This window comes from Oenanthe melanoleuca, chromosome Z (assembly GCF_029582105.1).
Source record: "Oenanthe melanoleuca isolate GR-GAL-2019-014 chromosome Z, OMel1.0, whole genome shotgun sequence".
NCBI lineage: Eukaryota > Metazoa > Chordata > Aves > Passeriformes > Muscicapidae > Oenanthe > Oenanthe melanoleuca.
Genome location: NC_079362.1, coordinates 63,958,833 through 63,982,223, shown reverse-complemented (window position 1 = coordinate 63,982,223; position 23,391 = coordinate 63,958,833). Strand labels below are relative to the sequence as shown.

General features: G+C 36.8%; 1 protein-coding gene across 3 annotated transcripts in view; it reads right to left on the bottom strand.

Annotated features, from left to right (window-relative positions):
* Positions 1 to 5,417: 5,417 nt before the first annotated feature.
* Positions 5,418 to 23,391, bottom strand: part of FYB1 (FYN binding protein 1) — a 56,522-nt gene continuing 38,548 nt past the window's right edge. Inside the window, exons 8-19 of one of the 3 annotated variants that reach the window (XM_056514092.1) lie at positions 21,176 to 21,332; positions 19,565 to 19,709; positions 17,318 to 17,346; positions 16,105 to 16,174; positions 15,453 to 15,593; positions 14,760 to 14,791; positions 13,667 to 13,733; positions 12,304 to 12,406; positions 11,852 to 12,014; positions 8,706 to 8,739; positions 7,536 to 7,567; positions 5,418 to 7,422 (exon numbers count right to left, since the gene is read on the bottom strand). In XM_056514092.1, coding sequence (XP_056370067.1) covers positions 7,382 to 7,422; positions 7,536 to 7,567; positions 8,706 to 8,739; positions 11,852 to 12,014; positions 12,304 to 12,406; positions 13,667 to 13,733; positions 14,760 to 14,791; positions 15,453 to 15,593; positions 16,105 to 16,174; positions 17,318 to 17,346; positions 19,565 to 19,709; positions 21,176 to 21,332 — 1,014 coding nt within the window. In that variant the 3' untranslated portion in view covers positions 5,418 to 7,381. The remainder of the gene's footprint in view (positions 7,423 to 7,535; positions 7,568 to 8,705; positions 8,740 to 11,851; positions 12,015 to 12,303; positions 12,407 to 13,666; positions 13,734 to 14,759; positions 14,792 to 15,452; positions 15,594 to 16,104; positions 16,175 to 17,317; positions 17,347 to 19,564; positions 19,710 to 21,175; positions 21,333 to 23,391) is intronic. The other 2 variants (XM_056514093.1, XM_056514095.1) reach the window with 2 other exon arrangements.

The window sequence follows — 23,391 nt, the reverse complement described above, 5'->3', positions numbered from 1 at the left end:
TTGGCAAAAGTAATGTGATTTGCTATAAACAACTCCCCAATACCCAACAAAGTTTTAAGGTCAGTAAATTTCTTTTTTTTTTTTTTTTGTCTGAAATTGCTCTGATTTTGGAAACCATCATAATCCAAGTTAGTTCACAAAGATAGTACCCTTAAATAAAAAGTATTAATAAAAGTCAGAATTTATTGCAGTTGTTTGTAGTGTTAATATTTCTTCAATACCCCATAATGTAATAAATTTTAAAAATGAACATAGAGTGCGTAGCAGAAAATTAAACAAGAGCAGCAGTAAGTATTGCACTAAAGCAGTAACAATCAGTGGCAAAATAACAGAATGTCAACTGCTGCAACAAGTCTTCCTGATTAACTGGGCTGGTTGCTAACTATATTGTTAATTAGTATAGCCTTATACTTAGGCAACCGTTCATGTGAGATTTTTCCCAGCATTCCACACTATATAATCCTATTGAAGCTGTGAAAAGCAGCAGGTGTTTAGTTTGTGTATGGTTGGCATAATAATTACACCTGAGGAAAAAACTTTTACAAAACACAGCTGCTGTTTCTGTCCAAATAAACTCCAGTAATAGTGCTGAAGCTCTATGTAGGGATAATTTATAATCTACTGCTAAATTCTATATAAAATTATAATAAATTCTAGATATATTCTGATATAAAATCTATAAGACAGTAGTATTTTTTGTAACTTATAGTCTTTTCTTGAAAACTGAAGAAGCCCATTAATATCTTCCTTGGGCACTGTCTGACAAATACTGGCTAACATTTGAACAGCAATGCTGTTTACATCATGGTATCTATACTGAAATATTTGGATATTGGAGATTCTCAGCAGCCAGCAACTGCCATTAGAACAGGCTTCAGTCTCTTACATGGCCAGTAGCAAGTAGCTTACTATGAATATAGAAGCAGAAAAAAGGGATGGGATAGAAAATAATTTTTTTTGAAGTTTAAACTGACAGTTCTAGGCTTCAGTTATATATAGCATCCCAACTTGAGTACTAAAGAAAAACTCCCCCAAATACTGAAAGCAGAGGAAGGTATGTTTGACCTGATTTTAAATGCTGGGGGATAAACAGCCTAGAACTCAAAATAGAAGAATTGTAAGTCTCCTCACTGCCTGTTGAGTCATTAAACCTCTGCTGGTGTCACCCACAGAGTTAGGAATCTTGCACAACAAAAAAAAAAAAAAAAAAAAAAAAAAGTCATTTAAACAGAGCAGTTTTTAAAAATAGAATAAAAATGAAAGTGCCAGGGCCAGGAATGCAGAAGTAGGGGAACAGTTTAAAGGGATGAAAAGAGAAAGGCACAAGGAAACAGAAAAGTAAAGAAAAGAATGCCATGGTCAGACGGTCAAGAAAAAGAGGAATAATTATGGGGAAAAATAAATAATTGAGTAAAAAAAGTAAGGAGAACATCTCAGGTGGTGAGAGGAGGTAATGACAACAAAATATAGAATTTCTTTCGATCAATACAGAAGAAGAAGCTGGGCTTACCTGTGTGAGCTGGAAGGTGTGTGACAACATTGCTCAAGGCATGGGAACATGGAAGAATCTGAGACGCAGGAGAAGGGAAGGGAGCTTGGCAGTGTGTCACTTCTGTCAGCAGCAAAAATGGACGAGAGCCCTGTATTGTGTGTCTGTGTTTTGTGTACATTTTCCACCTGAAGCACACCCACACATAAATGAAGGATCAGGCAGCTTTTCCTGTTAAGAACTTGAAAATCAGAAATCAGGCCAAAGGCAAAAAAAGAATTTAAAAAGTGGGGGAAAAAAGCCAGTGCTATTTTTTTCTTTCTTTGTCTGTCTCATGATGCCTGAGCAGTAGGATTTTGTGATATTACTGAAGTAATGCAAATCTTATAATATTTCTTAAAACCCTTGGTATCCATCTAATTCGCATTTCATTCATGTTTCTGTAGACATTTTGCATACTTACTTTGTGCCTAGCAGTGAATATTTTAAATTCAAGCAATATTTACCTATCTGTGTGGCAAGAAAAGATACACAGTTTCCCATATTCTTTGTAGCAAGGCCCACAATAAAAATAGCCTCCAGCAAGAAACTTAATCCATTTATTAAAATCTTAATATTTTCTTTCAAAGTGCTTTCAAAGGAGGCAAATATAAATGATGTACCAAATTCTATGTATGTTCAGGAATCATCTATGTAGAATGAAACACAGAGAAGGAAAACTGTGGGATTACTGTATTTTGCTGCACGCGGGGGACTGCGGGTCACCACACTGCTGCTTAGCACAGGGTTAGAATGTGCATTAAGGGGGTGTTCTGCAGTGGTGGCTAATCAGACTGGCCCTGAAATGCTTCCCAAATGGCTGGTGTTCTGAAAATTACTTAAGATGATCCTTCATCTGCCTTATTTGTTAGCCAGGCTAAGCAGTCAAGGTGGAGGGTTTGTAGAGTTATGTTGCTATCCTGAGTGAATTGCTTCTGTTAGATAAATTGACTCTTTCAGGACTAGTTTAGATGTCTCAGCCTTGGATCTACCCAGACCATATTGAACTAGTTTAGATATTTCAGCCTTGGACCTACCCAGACTATAAACACAAAGCTTTAACTCTGACAGGAATCATCCACATCGCTCAAAACCAACAAACTGTCTGTCAAAATGGGAGCTTCAAGATAGCAAATGATACAAAGTATAATAATGTGGACCACAAAATTATACTATTAGTCCTCAGTTTTTGTTAAGTTTCACAGTATAGCCTAACCTGTTATTTACATTAAATTTTAAACGCTATTCCCTCTACTCACCTTTTTATTACTGTAAACATAGTTCGAATCTGATTTCCTTTTATGACAAGGTAACCTACCTTGTTGATCAAGAGAAGCCAGTTGATATAATCGTTTTGGTTTTCAACAAAGCTTTTAATACTCTCACAGGATCCTTCTGGACAAAATGTCCAGCCCACAGCTGGATAAACACATCCTGTAATGGGTTAGCTGGCTCATGGGTCAGGCACAAAGGGTTACAGTGACTGGGGTGACATCAGGCTGGTGACCTGTCACTGCTGGGGCTCCACAGGGTCCATCCTCAGCCCTGTGCTCTTCAACATCTTCAGAAATGTCTTGGACACAGGACTGGATGGATATGAGCAAGTTCACAGATGTTAAAAAACTGGGAGGAGCTGTTGGCTCCTTCTAAGGCAGAGAGGATTCTCTACCTGGGAAGGGACAAACCTGGATTATGGACAAACTGGGGAATGAGGTGCTGGAAAGCAGCACTGCAGAAAGGGATCCCAATAGATGACAAGCTGAACACGAGCCAGCAGTGCCCTGGCAGCCAACAGGGCCAGCCCTGTCCTGGGGGCATCAGGCACAGCATCACCAGCCGGGCAAGGGAGGGGATTGTCCTGCTCTGCTCTGCACTGGGGCAGCCTCACCTCCAGTGCTGGGGGCAGCTCTGGGTGCCACAGTGTAAGAAAGGCATTAAACCATCAGAGAGTGTCCAAAGGAGGGCAGTGAGGATGGTCAAGTGTCTGGAGGGGAAGCTGTGTGAGAAGTTGCTGAGGTCACTTGGTCTGTTCAGCCAGGACAAGAGGAGACTGAGGGGGGACCTCATTGCCATTACAGCTTCCTCATGAGGGGAAGCAAAGGGACAGACACTGAACTCTGCTCTGTGGTGACCACTGGCAGAACCTGAGGGAATGGCCCAAAAGGTGAGTCAGGGAAAATTTAAATGTTAGGAAAAGGTTCTTCACACAGAGGTTGGTTGAGCATAGGAACAAGCTCCCCAGGGAAGTGGTCACAGCACCATGTCTGCCGAAATTCAAGAAGTGTTTGGTGATTCTGTGATTCTGTAGTCTATTTACAGTATGACTTTTGCATGCTAGTAAACGTTTTAAACACAAGATGTTGTCTCTCTTATCTTTGTATTTAACCACAAGCAGAGGCAAAGAAGAGGAAAATAAAACAGTGAGTCCTAATCTAGGAAAGTACAAAAAAATTAATTTAGCTTCAGTGGTTTGTTTTTATATCCAGCATTAGTGGATATGTGCCACGAATTGTTCTCTGTTTGTGCCTTCCTTTCATACATTAAAATGGGGAAAAAATGTTTTCCTCTCTCACAAGATGAATCCATTCCTATTCAAGGGTATGTTAGATATCATTGTGATGAATGCCATCAGAAACTAATAATTCTGGGTGCAGCATAAGCTTGGGAAGATTTGCACTAAATGAAGGAGTGGCCAGAAACTGAACGAGCAGGGCTGAACAACTGCCCTTTCTATTATTTCTCATCCAGCCCATGCACTAAATGAGGCGGGGATCCTGTGGAAAAAAATAGCGAGCCATCGTGTAATTATAGACTGCGCACACAGTTCACAATGAATCCACACAAGGAATCGGAATGTAGGCACATCTATTGACTCTCCTAGCATTTGAGTTCTTTTCACTACATGCAAAAGCTTTTCCATCCAAGATGGTCTGGGACTGCTATAATGAAATCGTAAAGGTACCCTTTTATGGGTCCATTGGGTTTCTCAGAATATGCCTTAATATACACAAAAAGTATACTCACACACAACAGATGCACACATTCCTATGCACACATGTGCTTAAAATAGTGTCTGTTGTAATGTAGTGGTAAGGGGTGTTCTAATTCACACAGAGAATCTACATTCCACCCCTGAATTTCCATGATCTTACTAAAGTACTGATCTCTACAGCTGAGAACGGATTATGCAAAGGGATCACATATAGAAGAAATTTTGTTACAACTGTGGGAGGGGTAGCTGGGCGATCTGCAACTATGTGGATCGAGAATATAAACCTCTTAGACAGGAATGTGCAGCGGATCAGCTGCATTCCTTCAGTCCAGAGCCTGCGGTAACAGCAGAGAAATGTTATAAAGCTAGTGAAATAGAGAAGCCTTTTTTGCCCTCCCAGTATTGGTTTTGCTTAGCCTGTTTACAGGGACAGCACAGAGGTACAACACAGATGGAAACCAGTTCTGTTTACCCTAACTGGGATGTTCATGCTGAAACCTAATTTTTATGTCAATATTTTGATGTTTTCACTGCTGACTGTTTTAGTAGGCACAGCCAAATACTGCAGGATTATGGACCAAATTCAGAGGGGGAAAAATATCAAGTGAACAACTTTCCTTTTCTTTCTTTTTGTCTTTTAAAAGATACTAGAATAAATTACAGGTGAGAAACCCTTAGAATATGGACTGCCTAAGTCTAGATTTTCCTGTTTGAAAGATTTTCTGTTTACATTTCACTCTCTGGGTAGTAATTACTAACAAATGCCACGGTACATTTGTGCAGCCTTTGCAACTATAAAAAAGTTGATTTTCACTTTGTTAGCTGCTCAGTGATAATTTTCAGAAGTTACTGTTCAGCTACTGTTGTTCTATTTTAACAGAAGACAGTGTACTCACATTTCATGCCAGAATAAAAGTTTATTCAGAAGAAATACTTTTTTTCATAAGAAAAAAAAGCATCCAGCATTGAACACCCTGCAGCAATCACATTATGTTTGATTTGAACAACCAATGCATACAGTTTTAGCCATACATATATTTATTTCTTTTCATTATTAAATGTATCATATGACCAATTTAGTGAGTACTATTGATACAGAATTGCCTACACACATTAACACTAAGAACATGGAAAATCGAAGTAGTTGTTTAGTTGCCTGCATGCCCACTCAGTTCTTTGGCATATCACTAATTTAATGCAGAAAGCCTCTTGAATGCCACTGAAAAATAAATAATCCATTAGCAGTGACAGTCAGATAGTCAGACATTCATTGCACTTAATATGCAAGGTCATGTTTTATATTTGGGTGCTGCTGCCGATGTTCATACATAAAATTGGTATTTGATGCCTGGATGCTGTTGAATAGCAAATAGATAAGAAAAATAGCAATGAGAAAGTCAAGTTTGCATATAGCTTTTCAGTATAGTGACTCTACATACAGAAATAGATAGCTTATGAGCTACTGTCTCTTATTTTTATGTTTGATATCCCCACTGTATTATGCCTCCTTTGAGATTTACTGTATTTTGAAGCAGCAATAAAAGACACTTTTATAAGATGCAATCTCGGTTCCACTGAAGGTGAGACCAAAAGTCACTGACTTAACAGAGCCAAAATTTCTTGTGTTTATAAACTAAACTTTCTGTGTTGCACAATGTACCTGACTTCCCTTCAGGATTATAGGAGACTCTATCATCAAAAGAGCTCCTTATGCTGATCCAGCCACATTGGTTGTTACAGGTTTTAATTAACTTACAGTACAGCAAAAGCAACATCTGTTCCATTTTTTTTTGCACACGCTCACCCTCTTTATTGGGAGCTTACCATAAATGTCCTTTGATTTCCAGTGACTTTTGATATACAAGGGTAAAATTATTTTAATTTTTATGAGTTACCTGTTGACTTTGTTTTTATTTGCAACTTGGTCATTCAGACAAGATTATCAAAAATGAACTTTAGGAATAAATGTTATTTCTCCAATGGATAAGCATAGAAATGTTTGATTTCTGTACTCTTTCTTAACCAAATCTAGTATTAAACTAAAGTAGTTAAAAAGAGGGCATTATCAAACTAGAGTGATAAATATACCTATATATTTAGTAAAAGTAATTTTCTAGAAGTAATTTCCAAACACTTTATCATCAGTTTATAGCTTATAGTACCTATATTACCATAGTAACAACTTATCTTCAAACTAAACAGAAATTAAATCTTAACCTAAATGTTCTAAGTATATATATTCTAAAGTAGACTTCATATAAATTTTAGAGAATGAAATTCTATCATCAGTACAACACATAAGAAGAGATGTTTGCCATAATGGAACATGGCTGCATATGTCAGTGTAGTGAACACTATTGCAGTTGGAATGGCAGGTCAGTGATGTATTGCTTTCTCTGATGTTTGTTTTGGTTTCTTATTTTCACAACAGGATGTTATCACCATTTTTTTTTTTTTTTTCCCAGAACACTGTATTACGTATGGTGGCTGTCTTTGATGTTTGATAGATAAAAGCCAGAGTAAAACCAGGGATTGTTGTTCTCAGGACCCTTCACAGATGTGAGCTGGCCTCTTTGGCAATAAATAATTAAAGAACTGTTTCTACATGGACTGTCAGAAATGTGGAAAGGAAGTGACAAATTACATCCCTAACTTTAGTTCATATTCCCTGAATTTTAAATGTTTAGATAAATGGAAAAACAAATTTTTATAAAGCATTGAAGGACAAAAGGCTGAAATCCCAAAAAAGGTTCATTGTACATTTGAAAGAGCAACCAATTAACTTGCAGTCAGCATCCATGACTCTTGCTTTCACAAGTGGGGTTCCAAACTAGAGTTTGATCTTCAATTAAATTGTTATTTCAAAATAACTCAGCATCAGTTTCATTATCGTAGATGCAATCTGAAATGGAAATAAAATGCAAAACTTTTAATATTGGGTAGTACTTCAACACAAAGATAAAGTTATTTACTGAATTGCATTCAATTATGTATTGTTCCAAATGTTCAACATACCATCACCAATATCGTCATAAATCTCTCCATCACTGTAAATTAAAAAAGACAAATAATATATTTAAAAATTGAGACATCAGAAATGTATTAAAATATACAGTAGCAGTATGATGCAGGCAATCTATCAAATAATTAAGTTGCTGATTAGGACAATGCAACCTTTGTGGTAACAGAACAATGTTGAGCAAGATGGTTAGGTCAAAGTATTTTTAGGGAAGGATAGACTTGGAAACATTTCTTTCTAACATAAAAGGGTTGCTTTATTAAAAGTCAGTTTTATTTACTACATTTTTACATAGATATTATCATAGAGTTATTTCCATAAAGAAATTAAGTACTTAATTTTTTTAAGAAAATGGTCACCAGAAAAATAGAATTAAAAATCCAATCAATATGCCCTTAAAATTATTTTTGTTTCTGTACTCAGCAATTAAATAATCATTTTGGAGGTGCTACTTTTTAGGTAATGAATTTAGATACCGTCTACAAAATATACATTCTCCATGAATAGGAATTTTCAAATATTGACTTAGTTACATGGACAGTCCCATGGAAGACAGTAAGACTGTTTATACATATAATTCAAACTTGTGTGTAAGTGTTAAATGCTTCTAAATTGTAAATGGGACAATTCTAAAAGTGATATCTGATTTGATATTTCAGGGCCTAATATAAAAAGCCTCTTGAAGGAAATGGAGAGGCTGTGTCTGACAAGAGTTTTGGATTAGGACCAAAATGCTGAGATCCATGCTATTTCTTGGAGCAACACTGAGCCAAATCTCTATCCCACTGAGACTGAAGTATAAACAAACCTAAAGAAAATTTGGTCCATTTTAGTTACATATTTGAAAAATGTATCAATACACCTACTTTTATTAACTTGATGTTCAGAAATAGAGTCTAGTACCAATAATATTTAATTGAAGTGAATTTTCATGGTTTAATCAGAGTTTATGGTTAAGCAACAAGGAATGAAACTCTGGCAAATTTCCTGCATGGATGTCTGTGAGTAATTTTTGACAAATCCTAACTCCTTAAAAATAACTCAATTTGCAAGTTTACAATGACAGACTAAAATAATTGTATTTCACTTTTTTTTTTTTTACCAGACTATTTAGAACAAAATTAAATATTACAACAAATTTTTCAAAGTGATCACTTTATACTTACTTCTGAACCAAATTGCTTCTCAGAACATAGCCATCTGTAAAGTGAAATATAGATGTGTTTAAGTTAAATTTAAATGCTTGTTATTACCCCTCTGTTAGCACTGAGGAAATGCAATTTTTCTCTTTTATATTCTTCAGACAGACATCTATTCATAACATATGGAAAACAATGTACAATGGACTGCTAGTTGATGAAGATTTTGCTGTGCACAATGTTTAGCTTATTCTTATTTGCCACTTAAATAGTAATAGAGGTTATGCAAGATTAGGTTTTCATCTTGTATTTCAGTTTCCTGATTGCATGAGAGGGGTGGGAAGGAGCAGTTACTAAAAAAAACTATAGTTCAATTCAGAAACTGTAGCATAATAATGCAGTATAATAAGAACAACATAATAATATTTGCAGTAATATAAGTAACAGAAATATTTAGAGTTTCATACAGGGAAAAAAATATATTTCAGGATGTGCTTGACAATTAAATATCATTACCTGTAACAGTTTAACATTCTAACTGTAACATTAATAAGGCCAGTAATGGATGTAATAATGGAAATACCTTAGAAAAGCTACTGGTTATAATTCTATTACTCTGGTGCATTACTAATGAAATCAGATAAAACTACTCATTTTTTTAACATATAGAATTTCTTTAAAAAAATAGTTCCTGTCTTTGGTGAAAGATACCTACTGAAATACTTGTCAATTGATATAATGAATACAAAAAAAGAGAGAGCCATAACAGAAATTGCATGTTTGTAGGTAAACACTAGTAAGCTGGTACAAAATTAGGAGAGTTCTAAAGAATAAATGTGATCTTGTCTTGTATTTGAAATTACTACATAAATTTCCTTCTTTTAATCATTAGTAGTGTCTGTTCAGGATATCTTAGCTCAGTTGTCTTTCCCCAGTTTTTATTTTCTGGAATAAAAACATTGAAATTGATTTTTAAATTTTTTTTTTAAAAGACCTTGTGTTTTCAAAATTCTTTTTAGGGCAGTCCAATAATTTCCATGACTCTTGAAGTCTCCAGGAAATAATTTAAAATAGTTTGGCTAATCTAAGCTTCTCTGCTTGTTCATATAACTTTCTCAAGTGAAATACACGAAAGCAAAGTTTCTTTGCTCACAGTCATGGTATACAAACACAGCGTTCTTCGAAGTCGTGCATGTGATAGTGCTTCTATCACTGCAAAGCATTTTCTATGTTTTTCTGACTATTTCTAGCCCTTAAATACGTGGGAGATATAACCCCTGCTGGTCTCACACTCTTTCAGATTTACTAATCTAAAGTTACATGCACAAAGTTCCAGTTTCTAAATAATTTATTAGTTTTTGGGGTGCTTCCAAATAAGGAAGAAGCCAGCAGGTCAGCACACTCCATGTTGATTACTTAGCAACCACTGAAAGCTGTAACACATCATGCCAGCTGCTCACTGACAATGTAAAAGAACTTAAAGAGATCAAAACTTAAACTTTGGGCCACTGAAATCCATTTATGTCCTACAGATTAAGCAAAATGTACAAACTTGTACTGAAAGCTTTTTTGTATTTCAAAATGTGTGTGTTCAGACCAAGAAGGAATTTGAGATGGTAGATGAAAATCAGTTCCTTGTTTCATTTTTGACATTTCAAATAATTTCATACCATTTAAAATAAATTATAGCGGAATATCCTAAGATTCCTAAGATCATCAGCCCTTGCTTAAAAAGGTGAGAACACTTTGAAATATAATTTGTGGTTTTGTTGAACTGTTGGTAGAGGCTTGAAACTATTTCATAAAACTGTTTCATAAGTTAATGATTAAATCAAAGAATTAATGTGCAAGAAAATAACAATGCCTTTAGTTGTGGCTTTTCAGTCTACCTGGCCTTCAGAAGGTAAAATTATAGCTTTAAGATCTGAGGAACTAGAACAACTGGAGCAAATAAACAAAACTGTCATGCACTTAACTAAAGTAGGATTCAAACTTCTCTAACTAATGTGTAAATTGACTGGGATCTATTCAGAGGTTTTCAGGGAGGATATTTTTATTTGTTTTGCTCTTTTATGCATAGCAAAGCAGTAGCTCCTGTCATTATCTGAAAGCTTTGAAGACTATGAGAGGAAAACAGCCAGTATGAACTACTTTCTACTTTGTTATTAGCTTGATTCAAAAAATGCAGCTTTGAAAGCTGTTTTTTTTGGGAAGTGGTTCTTCTAGTGCAATCCATATTTTGAAAAACATATGTGTTGTTATGCAAGAAATTCTTCCTCACCCTGCAGGCCTGCCAGGAAGAAGGCTGCACTCCAGAATGTAACAGTGGAATACAGGAGGGAAAAAATAAAAGGAAGGTGGCTGAATCCTCTTCAGAGGTTTATAGCATTGTACTCTCTTCTACACAGGTCAGGGGAGAAAAGGAGAGGTGAGCAGGAGGATGCTGCTACTTTGAAAGTAGGCTGTTCCAGAACAAAGTGAATTTTCACTAGGAGATTTGGAAAGTGTTGTAACAGAAGCTCATTAAGAAATTGAAACCATCAGGAGATGGTTTCGGACTTCTCCAAAAATTCAAAACTTTCTGCCAGTGCAAGCCCTGGCCAAGGATTTCAAAGAAGCACTGAAAGGCCTCGTGCAGCTCCCAGAACAAGCAGACATGCCAGCTAGGACATATGCCTTGGATTAGCTGGGAGCTGGGGATAAGACTCCTAAGCAATGTTCCCCCCAGCCTGTTGAAAAGATTAAACTCCATCTCTTGCAATCCAAAGTAAGAATATTGTTATTGATTTTCTCTTGGCTGCAATCAATGGGCTAGTGCTATCCAGAGGTGCAGCAAGAATTTTATTTTTACTAGACGCAGTGGGCTAGCATAGCTACAATCCTTTTGGCAAAGGGGGAGACAAAGAAGCAACAAAAACATCTGCTAATCCAAGCTGCAAAGGAAAGCTTTACCAAAAAAAAATGGTCCTTTTTTTCTAATACTTAGTATATCTTGTCCATTGAAGTATTTTGGATTTTTTTAAGGCAAGCCAGTGTTAAAACACGGTGATAGGACACAGTAATAACAATCTGCCTCTTGTCAACCACCTGGCAAGGTAAAGTAAACCAGACAAGAGAGGTTTTACACAACTTACTCAGCCATTCTTTGATACTTTGATATGTACAAAACTTACATTTTCCTTCTTTGTTCCTGCAGAGGACCTTGGTATCATCTGTGCTTTCAATAATGTCAAGAGATTCCCCTGGTTTAATTTGTAAGTCTTTATATCCCCATCTTTTCTGAGACAAATCCTGGACTGTGGTTGTAGAGTAAAGAACTTTTATTTCACCATCAAACTGAAAAGGAGAAAAAAAGTCCCCAAAACCATGGTTAAAACTCGTTAATGTTCTTCCATTAATATTCCCATTTATTACTAATTTTTTTGGAAATTAACAAATATTTATATATGCTATTGTATGTGCCCATACTTGCCATTTGGACTTAGAGATGATCAGATCACGATTTTTCATGTAGTAATACTTCCCCTTTCAAAATCAAGTTATGGGGGACAAATTAGAAGACACCATACAGATACTTTGTTTGTATATTTCATGAAGTGAAGAAAATACTTTGAACAAAACTTACCTTAAACTTTTTTCTGAACTCTTTCTCCTCTTTTTCCACCTTGAGCTTTTGTGCATCTCTTTCATCTGACTTAGGTTTTCCAAAGCTTCCTGATTTTGATGAACTAAACGAAGAAGTTACAGATAAAACAAAATTTGCAACATACCAGAGTCATTGGCATGCATTCTGATAATTTTGTTGAAAATGCATTTGCCTTCATATGTCTTTATCACATTTTTGTAGCTCTGAAAAACTGAGAATACAATAGAGATTTGATCCAAAATTTTAGAAGTTGGGGCTGTCTTTTCTACTTCTCTTTGTATGCGAATATGTATCACATAAGTGAATATCGAAAATTAATTTTAAGTTTCTATCTGCTAAGATACTTTAGAATCTCTCAGTAAGGAGCAGTTCTTGTGAAGGCTGTGCATCTCTGGGCAACAAACTGAATGACATGTCACCCTGTTAGGGCAGCTGGAATATCGTAGCCTTGTGTGTGCTAGTCCTATGTGCTTGTAGACTTTGCTACACCAGGGAACTTTTGTGTCGTGATATATTTCAAGTTCTGTTGGTTTTGGCACTTGACTTTTGCCAAAGAGCATGGAAGGGTTTCAGCACCTAACTGCCTTTCTGATGGTGCACCTGGGAATGTAAAGCCTGACTCTACTTTTTGATCATTGCTGATCTCAGCAGGATGGCAGTTTCATTGATGATGAATGTGTGTGTGTGTGTGACCTACCCTAGATTTAGCTTAGAAGGACCACATATTTTCTTTAGGATACACAGCCCAAAGAGATCTCTCTCTTTTTATGTCTCTGGACTACATAATTTTAGTGGACTCTCACTCCACCTGACTGGAGTAAGTGACAACAGGATGTGACATGTCACAGTCATCCTCACAGATGCAACTGTGCCCATAACATTGTTCTCCAGAGATAACCATAATTTTCTGGTTCAGGATAAAAGTTTTTCAAGCTGAACTTACACCTCCAAATATGTTTCATACTTTAGACACAGGCACTGCCTCCTTTTCTGCTGAAGTACTGCAGCAGCTGAGGTAAAGTATCTATCCTAACAGTCCCCAAACTTTGATAGAAAAATAACTACAATCTATTATTAAGCTCCTTTAGGCCATGCATCATTTTCTTCCTCTTTTCCATCAGGGACTGAATATGTTTGAATGCAAAACATGCTTACTTATTCTATAGTCTAATTATTATTTCAATCTGTAATGGAGAAAAGGGCATTTAAGTGCCATTATCAGCAGTAGGTTTGTGGGAGCTAAAAAACCTGACAACACCAAATAAAGCAGATATTAGTAGCAATTTGCCTCTAGTATATACTTTTAAAGTGTATTAGATTTCTGAGTAATAGTTTCACTTGCCTGAGATCAGACAGCGGAGGAGGGAAGTCTGAAGAATCGACGTCATCATAAACATTGTCTCCATAATCTGAAACAATAGTATTCAAAAGAATGAAACATTATTATGTGAAAATTGAGAAGTGAATACATTGTGTTACAATGTAGGGTATCTTAGCAAAATTTATAAGAAATTATGGCAAGTACTGTAGCCATTTACTGTCTAGGATAACTCTGGGTTCTGTTTTGCACAACCTGTGCAACACCACCCAGCCCTTTCAGATTAATATTCTTTATCAATAATGACAGATATTCACTGAAATTCTAATCTTCTGAAGCTGAAACAAGGTCTAGCACATGAAATAGCCTTTAATTTTAATTTAATTCCCACTATATTGCTTTTTTGTGTGCGTTTTTTGAGCTTGATTTTAATGCACATTCAATAACTTCTATTGCACCCTGGTCAATGCAACATTGCTTAGAAGTGGACATGAATCATGGGTATGTCAGTTCTCAGGCCATCTTGCAATGCCAAAGCAGTGAAGAGAATTCTTAGCCCAAGAATGCTTTTTCAATCATGTACAGCATATTTGTAGAGGGGAAGCAATTGTTTGACTCATTGAACCAATGGCTAGAAAAATCAGCAGGAAACAGAAGCTCTAGAACTCAGTTCCAGAAGCAGACTCAAAAATTCTAAGAACTTGTTTTTTATTCTACAACTGAGCTGATGCTTATATGTTCCTTTACAGACACATTGCAAGTGTTAAAAGTAGAAAAAATAATTTCTCTTTACTTTTGAGATCATTCACTAAGTGCTTCTTTCTAGATTTACCTGTTAAAATTTAAACCAAATAAAATGGACTACTGTTAATCTCAGGTAGAAAAATCACATTAAATTCATTAAGTTGATTACCAGGGATCTTGCAATGTGTATGTATCTCCTTGTCTGCAGCTGGATCAGTCACAATATTTGAAATTTGTTTACTGGAACTGGGAAAGCAATAGGAAGTCCTATTTCCTTCCTTGGATGTATTTTTGTGACTAGCATGATACAGAGCAATGTACAGAAAAAGAATCAGGAATCAATACAGAGACTGAACAATAGGCTATTAGTTACCTTTTCCAGACTGCTTTGTTGAAGAAGACGTGCTGGAGGGAAAAAAAGTTCATTAAGTATTTATATCACATTAATAGCCTTTTTTGTATCCTAAATAATTTTAAAAACTTCCAACACATGGGCTCCAAGTAACCTCCAGACATTATGACATGCCACTGACACCAGCAATACTTAGGGAATAAATATATTTTTATCACTGAATTAAAGTAAACTGGTTTAGAAACAAATGACTGAAGAATGTGGCAAAAAAACCACCTGCTGATTTGTTCTCTAGGTAAGATGGATAGAAGACAATCTTTGCATTTGTCTGTTTGGCATATTATTTCTAAAATTTTGATTAACAGGTCTAGATTTACCAGTTTATCTCATCTACATTGTACTGGTGAGAAAAGTAAATTTTAACTGAGTATGCAGCAAATTTACATGACCAGTGGCACAAAGATGGTAGATTATTCTGATGCTTTTCACCAAAAAAAGAATTCAGCATATGTTGATTACCAGACTTTTGCAACAAATACAGCTTGTTAAGAGAAAGGTGAAAAGAAAGCTCAGTGTTTTTGCAGAAAAGTGTCTTCCTGAGCTGCAATTTGATGCATGATTCATTAGGCTGCTGTGAGGATATGTTAGTAGCACGTGATCAATGCTTTATTAGAATTAGTTAATGTGCACTTTGATTTCCTGGCAGACTCTTACAACAAATTTTCATTTTCTTCTGCCTCATTGACATTGGCTGTTTTTTCTCGTACACTTTTCTTTTTGCCATCTTTGACCTTTAGCCTCTTCAAGATTCCCCAGGGCCAGATACCACTCTTATCTTCATCCTGCGATACAGACCTTTGGAGTATGCATGTGATTATCATAATGTGAAATGTAATATTCTTCTTAAAAGGCCCAGTTAAATTCTCCATTGATGCACATAATTATCATTAATTCCCAAAGTAAAAGTTGCTTACCCCAATGCTAACAAATATCTATATTAGGCCATTTGCAGCTACTGACATGTATTTGTAGTACAGATATTAATCTAGTGGCTTACTGTTTTCATGTTGTTACTCAGCAACCTAATATTTTAGTTTGTCATTTTAATTTCAGACCTATTCTGTCTAGTTGGAGATTAGGGGATTTTTGTGATTTCAAACTGCTTTTGCTGGCATATCAAAATTATAGAATCAAACTTCTTCAAAAGACTGAAGAACCCCTTTCTCTAGCTTCACATATCCATTTGATGTATATCCACTTGCTGATCATACTAATACCTGCTAATTGTTATGCTTGACTCAAAACCATTAAAAACTGAAAACATTCTGTCAAAGAAGCAAATTATTTAAAGTATATAAAAACATACCTAGCTGTAGCATCTTCATCATCAATTCCATCATAAATATCTTGATCAGAAGGGGGAGGTGGGAACATGTCTTTAACAAATCAAATAGTGAATTAATGCAATTATATTTTATGTTGCTTAATAAGGTATTCATTATAGGCTTCTTTACTGTATCAGATGTGTGTGTAGTTTATGCAATATCCTTGCAAATAGAGTCTTTCTATAAACCAGCACAGACCCTTTATTAAAACAGAAATTTAGACTTATCCCAATTTAGAATGCCATCCACAGCATTTAAATGTGGCACTGCCAATCACGAGAGCATGCTGAAAATGAATGCTTCTACACTGTAGTCAATGAAATTCTAAATGGCTGATTTTGGCCCAGACCTTATAATGACTTTTAAGTTTTCATGTGTGATTCAAGTGATGATTGAACGTGTTGGACTAACACTCTCAGGAGCTGACATATTGTTTTTATCCAGAGAAGTCAGAGACAAGAGCAATGTAAGCTCCCTATTTTGGTTTCACTTTTGGCCCCACCTCCTTCAGTGCAGGGTTTGCATGTCCAATTCTAGCCCCTGGTCAGAGTAGGCACTGAAATCTGTACTCAGCTGGCAGAAGCTCCATTCAGTACTGTCAGGGGATGCTTCTGCCATGACCAGTATCTAAACTTGAAGCTGAGAAGATGAGCTATCCTCTTGTGATTAATAAAGAATGCTATATAAATATATGCTAAGAAAGGGGAAACAGGGTTTGAATGTGTCGGCTTGACAGCATGAAGCTGCTGCAATTGGGCCTCCAGTGTGCTGCTGCAATTGAAGTTCCCCCTAATTCTGCCAGCAAAATGAATCTTTAATTCATAGTGGTGCTAGTTATTTCAGAACTGAATTTCTCCTGTACAAAACCTCTTGCTCTTGTTGATATTTCTCCAGTTATATCTGTGCTGTTTTGTGGGATGATTTGCCTTCACACACAAGTAATAAACTAAAGTTTGATCATCTGGCATACTCATGATTCACAGCATCTGAAGACAAAGTTTCTGTCTCACCCAAGTTCCCATAGGTAGTGGGGAAGTTTAGTTGGCCACCACCCTTCCTTGTTTGTTGCCTGCTAGCTAACATTTAACTTGCTTGTAGATAATTAATGCATTATGTGGAGCCTGAAGAAGTCAGAATGTGAGGGTAAGAAATACATAGGAACAACTCCCCCTTAAACATGTAAGTAGAACTTACTTCCACTTCCACCTTGGTCACCACTTTGACTGGAAAAGCAAACAAAAGACATTTTAGAGAAAAGCAGTCATCCTTCAGAAAAAGAAAGCACCATGACCACCTACCACTTGTGCAATTATTAATTCTAAAGCTTTTGGGCTTGGGAAAAATATTTAGAATGTATTTTATATTCCTCTTGATATCTTTAAATTAAAGTATGAAATATGCTTTTGAATCATAGGATAATTTGAGTGCAGGGGATCTCAGAACATTACGTAGTCAGACCTGATGGCAATAAAAAATAAAATCTGACTAAGCAGTAGAAAGCAAATCCAGACCCTTTAGATTTGTACTTATGAGGTGATCTTCTTGAAATGAAATGGTAAACAAGTTAATTTATTGCTGAACTAGCTTTCACTGGGTTTTAGTGTGTTTCTAACAATATGGAAGGATTCCATATTCATCCAACATTCTAACAGAAGTTGAAAAAAACCTGAGAAGTTCATAGTAGCAGAGATTATTTCCAGGTCAAAGCCTTACCTAAAATTATATATCAAAACAAGATATTTGTTAAACTCTCGTGCCAAGAAATACTGAAATACAACACCCTAGTCATTTATTAATTTTGGAATATTAGCAATACTACTGATAATGAGATAATACTATTTGGTCAAGAGCTTTGTTTTGCAATGGCATTCTTCCAGTGGAATCAAAACATGTTGATATATGTCAGACTTTCCAACACTTCATGCTCATGAATGGAACAGAGTGCTATTAATCACTGGAGAATTAAAAAAAAAAGTCAAAATACAGCTTAAAGGATTTAATGAATCTAAGTCAATCATTAATGCATTGAAATTCCTTGGAATACACTGATATTTTAGTATGCAACTGTGTAAGTGCAATGGTTTGCTTTTGAATTCAATATATTTTCTAATTTTTTTGCATTGAGGTGATAATTGTAATGATTGCCCTACTGAAAAGGACTGGCTAAAGATACCCCTGCAATGAAGTAACTAATGCTGAGATTACCTGAAACCTAGAACAACTAACATGACTCTCATGGCTAGGTCACAATGCTGTGAGACCAATGTGCCTGGAGGAAAACTGATACTGAGCAACCTGGAAAAATATCAGACACAAAGCTGTATTTGCTGCACGAAAAGTGACAGCCTGAAGGCAGACTTCACCTGCTGCTGCTGAAGCTCATGGGGATGTTCTAGCAGCCACCCAGCCACACTCCTTTTTTTCCTGGCAGGCCTCTAAGCTAAGGAGTTTCATCAGAAGCAGTAAAAATCAGGTGTAATGGCTGAGTGCTTCAAGATTGCTGCCCTACATTACACCTATATGCAGGTCTCTTATCTGAATCCCAGGCTCTGTTTCTGCACATCAGGACATTTTGTGGAGCATGGTTTGTTGAATCATATGTAAGAAACAAAACTTTCCTGTGAGGCCTGGTAACATAAGTACCACTGTCATGCTAGGTTATGTGATAGCCTTGACTCTTGTGACAAGACCACTAGGGTATTTCTGTGCCAGCAAGTCTGATCTGCTGCTGGATATGTCACATTGAAGTGGAGAATCTGCAATGTAGCATGCAAATGCATGGAGACTGTGCTGTAAAGGAGAAGCTTCTGATGAAGACAAAAAAGTATAGCTCATACCCATCTCATGGAATTTGAGAGGCCTTGTTTCCAGGGTTAAATTCATAATCTGTACACTTTTCTGAAGGGTTACCCTAGACATGATTCCAGAAGTCCTTTCTCATCAAAATGAAAGAGTTAGTAAGATTAGTTAGTAAGACTTAAAGATTCATGCTAAGGCTCATGAGAGCAGTGAGGGTAATCAGGGTTTCCTTGGTGCAGTGAGTGTTTCCATTACTTTTTGAGTCTTTTATTCTTGCACTTTAGAAAAAGGTGACTCCAAAAGACAGAGCAAGTAAAGAGAGAGAGAGGGAAGAAAATTGGACTTCCTGCAGATGATTTGTAATCTTGCTTGGCTTGCACTTTTTTCTCCTTTGGATTTCAATGTACCTACTTCAAAGTACCTACTTTTCCAAAAGTATGGGCTCCTTCTCAGTATGAGTGCTTATAGATGATGGATTGCAGATTTCATTTAAATTCAGTCTGAATAGCTACATATAACAGTTACACATTTCTTATATAAATGGCTGTTTTGTGTCAAGGGCTGGGTTTATTGTAAAACTTCCCCTGTCCAGGCTGACCCAGGTGAATCACTTGTTTCTTTTCATGCATTCCTTATACATACCTGCTAGTAGTGTCCTGCTCCCCAACATCATCATACATTTCTTGGTCACTCTCTGTATGTTTCACAGCAGCTCTGGTAGATGGTTTTTGCTTTCTTTTTAATGAATCGTAATCAATCTCCACCATGGTTGTTTTAATGTATCCATCTAAATAAGTGAAACCATGCAGTTTAGGGGTCATGATGCCGGGCTGACTTTAACAAGAGGTTCAGAACCAGTGACTGAATTGTTTTGTACAATTTTTGAAAACTTTTAGAGGAATGTCTCATTCCAAGCAGCCTCATCTATTATCACAAATACAAATATAAGATCTATCTCAGATCTCAGCCTTCCTCAGGTAATGTTAAGTTCATCTTTATTTGCTCCTCAGCTACAGCAGAAGAATTTTCTGTGCAGGAACCATGAGAGAGACTCCTTTTCTCAGCTGGCTTTGGGACCACTTGTGGCAGGACACCTACCCCCCACCTCCTCTCTACCACAGAGAGTTGGTTCATGAAGAGATAAACTGGACTAAATGGCTCAGCAAGGGGGCATCTCTGGTGCCAAAAGGGCCCAGGCCTCAACTAAGAATCAACATCTTAGTCTGGAGAACTGATGTGGGAAGAGATAAAAGACTCCACCACCTCGTTGAGCAACCTTTTCCCTGGCTTGGTCACCCTCACAGTAAAAGAAGTGTTTTCTGCTGTTTGAATACAGCACCTGTGTTTCAGTATGTGCCTGTTGCCTCTTGCAATGTCACTGGGTAACTGGAAAGAGTCTGGCTCCATTTTCTTTACATACTTCTACCAGGTATTTATGAACAATTATACCCCTTAGTTTTCCTTTCAGCAGGCTGAACAGTCCCAGCTTTCCCAGATTCTCTTTGTATGAGACAAACTCTGTTCCTTACTATCTGTTTATATCAATCACTACAAACTGCTCAGCTGATATCATCTACAGTTTTGTAGAACTCTGTTCTGCATGTGTGAATTATCTTAATAATTTTATTGTCATTTTAGTCCCCCTAAAGATCAAGCAAATGCTTTTAATAATTTTGATCGATTTTACAGATCAACCTTTTATAACTCAGGAGCCAGACCATCAACGCCTTTATACTCAAAGATCCACTGATGGTATTTATAAAATATGAGAAACATCTTGGATTTCAGAGAAAATAAAATCTAGAAGTCAGTTAGAAACTTCCTCATAGGAATAGGAAGAAGAAAAACCCTTAAAACAGGCCCTTATATTCTCTAATTCTATTTTAACATTACCTGTGTTACGTTCAATGCAAAGACATGAAGAAAGGTGATACCTGCTACTTGCAGGGAGCTGAGTTCTGATGCTGTTTGAAGGCTGCTGACAGGGAATAACCCTCAGCACATCACTGAAGGTCCCAGCATACTGTACCTAACATATTCCAGTGCCTATAGGTGTTACATTATGCTGTGCAGTAACTCTCTGCTATGAACTATGCCTTGTATGCCATCTGAGGATGGAAGGGTAACTTGGGGTAATTATTTAATTTGGTAGCCAGTGACTCAGCCATGGTAGGGCTAGTCCTTGGTGTAATGCTCACGTTTGCTGTCATGCAGTGAAAACATTCAGGAGCACAGTAAAGAAACAGAACTCACAGTTTCCTTTTATCCTGCCCAGCCACTTTCCTTCTGGGGTGTCTGTGAGGCGAATGATTTCAATCTTATCCCCCTGTTTGACAGTCAGTTCATTCTTCCCTCCCTTGTGGTCAACGCAAACTCGTGCCTGATGAAGGACTTCAATGGGTCCCGTTAACTGAAGAAGAAACAGAAGATATCACAGATGTGTAAAAATGGAGCTGTTTCCCAGCAATTCAGAAAAAAAAAGTAAAAACAATGATAATGATGGTTACTTGTTTCATTGACATTTAAAATAATGTGGACAAATAAACAGAAAGGCTTCCTCCTGCCCCAATTACTCAATTTAAATTAAAAATCAGAGATTAAAAGAAGGGAATGGCATGGCAATAGAGCAATCAAATAACTGACTGGCAAAATCACAGGAATACTAGGATTAATAGACTAAGAATAAAAGATTAATACCAAGATTAACATATTAAGATTAATGCTATGATTATAGACTAGCCTATGACACCTTTTATGAGTTCACAGAAGAGATGTATTTAATTCCAATGGTGTCTTCATTTATTTCTAGCAGAATTACTCATAGAATCACAGAATCTTTTAGGTTGGAAAAGACTTCTAAGATCACTGAACATTCCTGTTAACCTAACACTGCCAAGTTCGACTAAACCATGCCCCTAAGCATCTAAGCATCTAAGCATGTACATCTACATCTACATCTACATCTACATCTACATCTACATCTACATCTACATCTACGTCTACGTCTACGTCTACGTCTACGTCTACGTCTACGTCCACGTCCACATCTACATCCACATCCACATCCACATCCACATCCACATCCACATCCACATCCACATCTACATCTACATCTACATCTACATCTACATCTACATCTACATCTACATCTACATCTTCATCTTCATCTACATCTACATCTACATCCACATCCACATCTACATCCACATCCACATCCACATCCACATCCACATCCACATCCACATCTACATCTACATCCACATCTACATCTACATCTACATAAGCATCCCCCACATCTACACTCGTTTTTAATACCTCCACAGAAAATGATTCTACCACTTCACTGGGCACCTCTTCCAACCCTTTATAACCCTTTCCATGAAGAAATTTTTCCTGATATCTAAATTAAACATCCCTTGTAACAACTTGAGGCCATTTCCTCTTTTTCTAATCCCATGTTACTTGGGAGAAGAGGCTGACCCTCACCTGGCTACTCCCTGTCAGGCAGTGAAGAATGAGAAGGTCCCCCCCTGAGCCACCTTTTCTCCAGGCTAAACACACCCAGCTCCCTCAGCTGCTCCCCACAGGACTTGTGTTTCAGACCCTTCCCCAGCTCAACTGCCTTTCTCTGGACTCACTCCATCCCCTCAGTGTCTTGTACTTAGGGGCCCAAAACTGGACATGGGATTTGAGGTGTGGCCTCACCAGTGCCAAATACAGGGGGACAATCAGACAATCCTTGATCCTGCTGGCCACACTATTCCTGACACAAATCATATAAGTCAATATTCTTTAAGGTTAATGAGTCTGCCACATTATGCTTTGTGTTTACAATTCTACTCTATAAATGGTCTTGCAAGTACTCACAAGAGACGACCACGCTGTTTACTGATGTTCAGGATTCACTTTGTTTGGTCTTTATATTATGCTATGAAGAAGCCATTTTGGGATTTCGTATTTGTGACTTTAGGATATGTATTTCAGAGGCATATTGCTCTTGCTAATTCAGACTAATTCAGGAATATCTATCCTGTATAAGAGGCCAAATATATTTCTTTAAGAATAATAAAATACCTTAATGGCTGCAGTAGCAAAGTCTATAAGCTAAAAGCTTTCTATGCACTAATGTCTAGACTTCTTGTGAGTGGTCTAAAAAATATACTTGGCACCATATAAACACAGCTAACTCACTATTATTAACTATGTGTACCTTTAATATTTGCTTCTTAACTCATGTCAGGCTCTCCACAGCAGACCAAGGCCATGATGTGAATCACTATGACTTTATCTGTACAGAGCATAACAGGAAGGAAAACAAAGCTGTCCATGTGTACAGTGACACTGAAGTTGTCACTGGAGAATTGTGAATGGGCATTAGTTAAGAAAAACTGACTGTCAGACTTGTAAACTGTGAGAGCATGCTGACCACCAGATATATATAAATTATTTAAAACAGAAAGAACTCATCA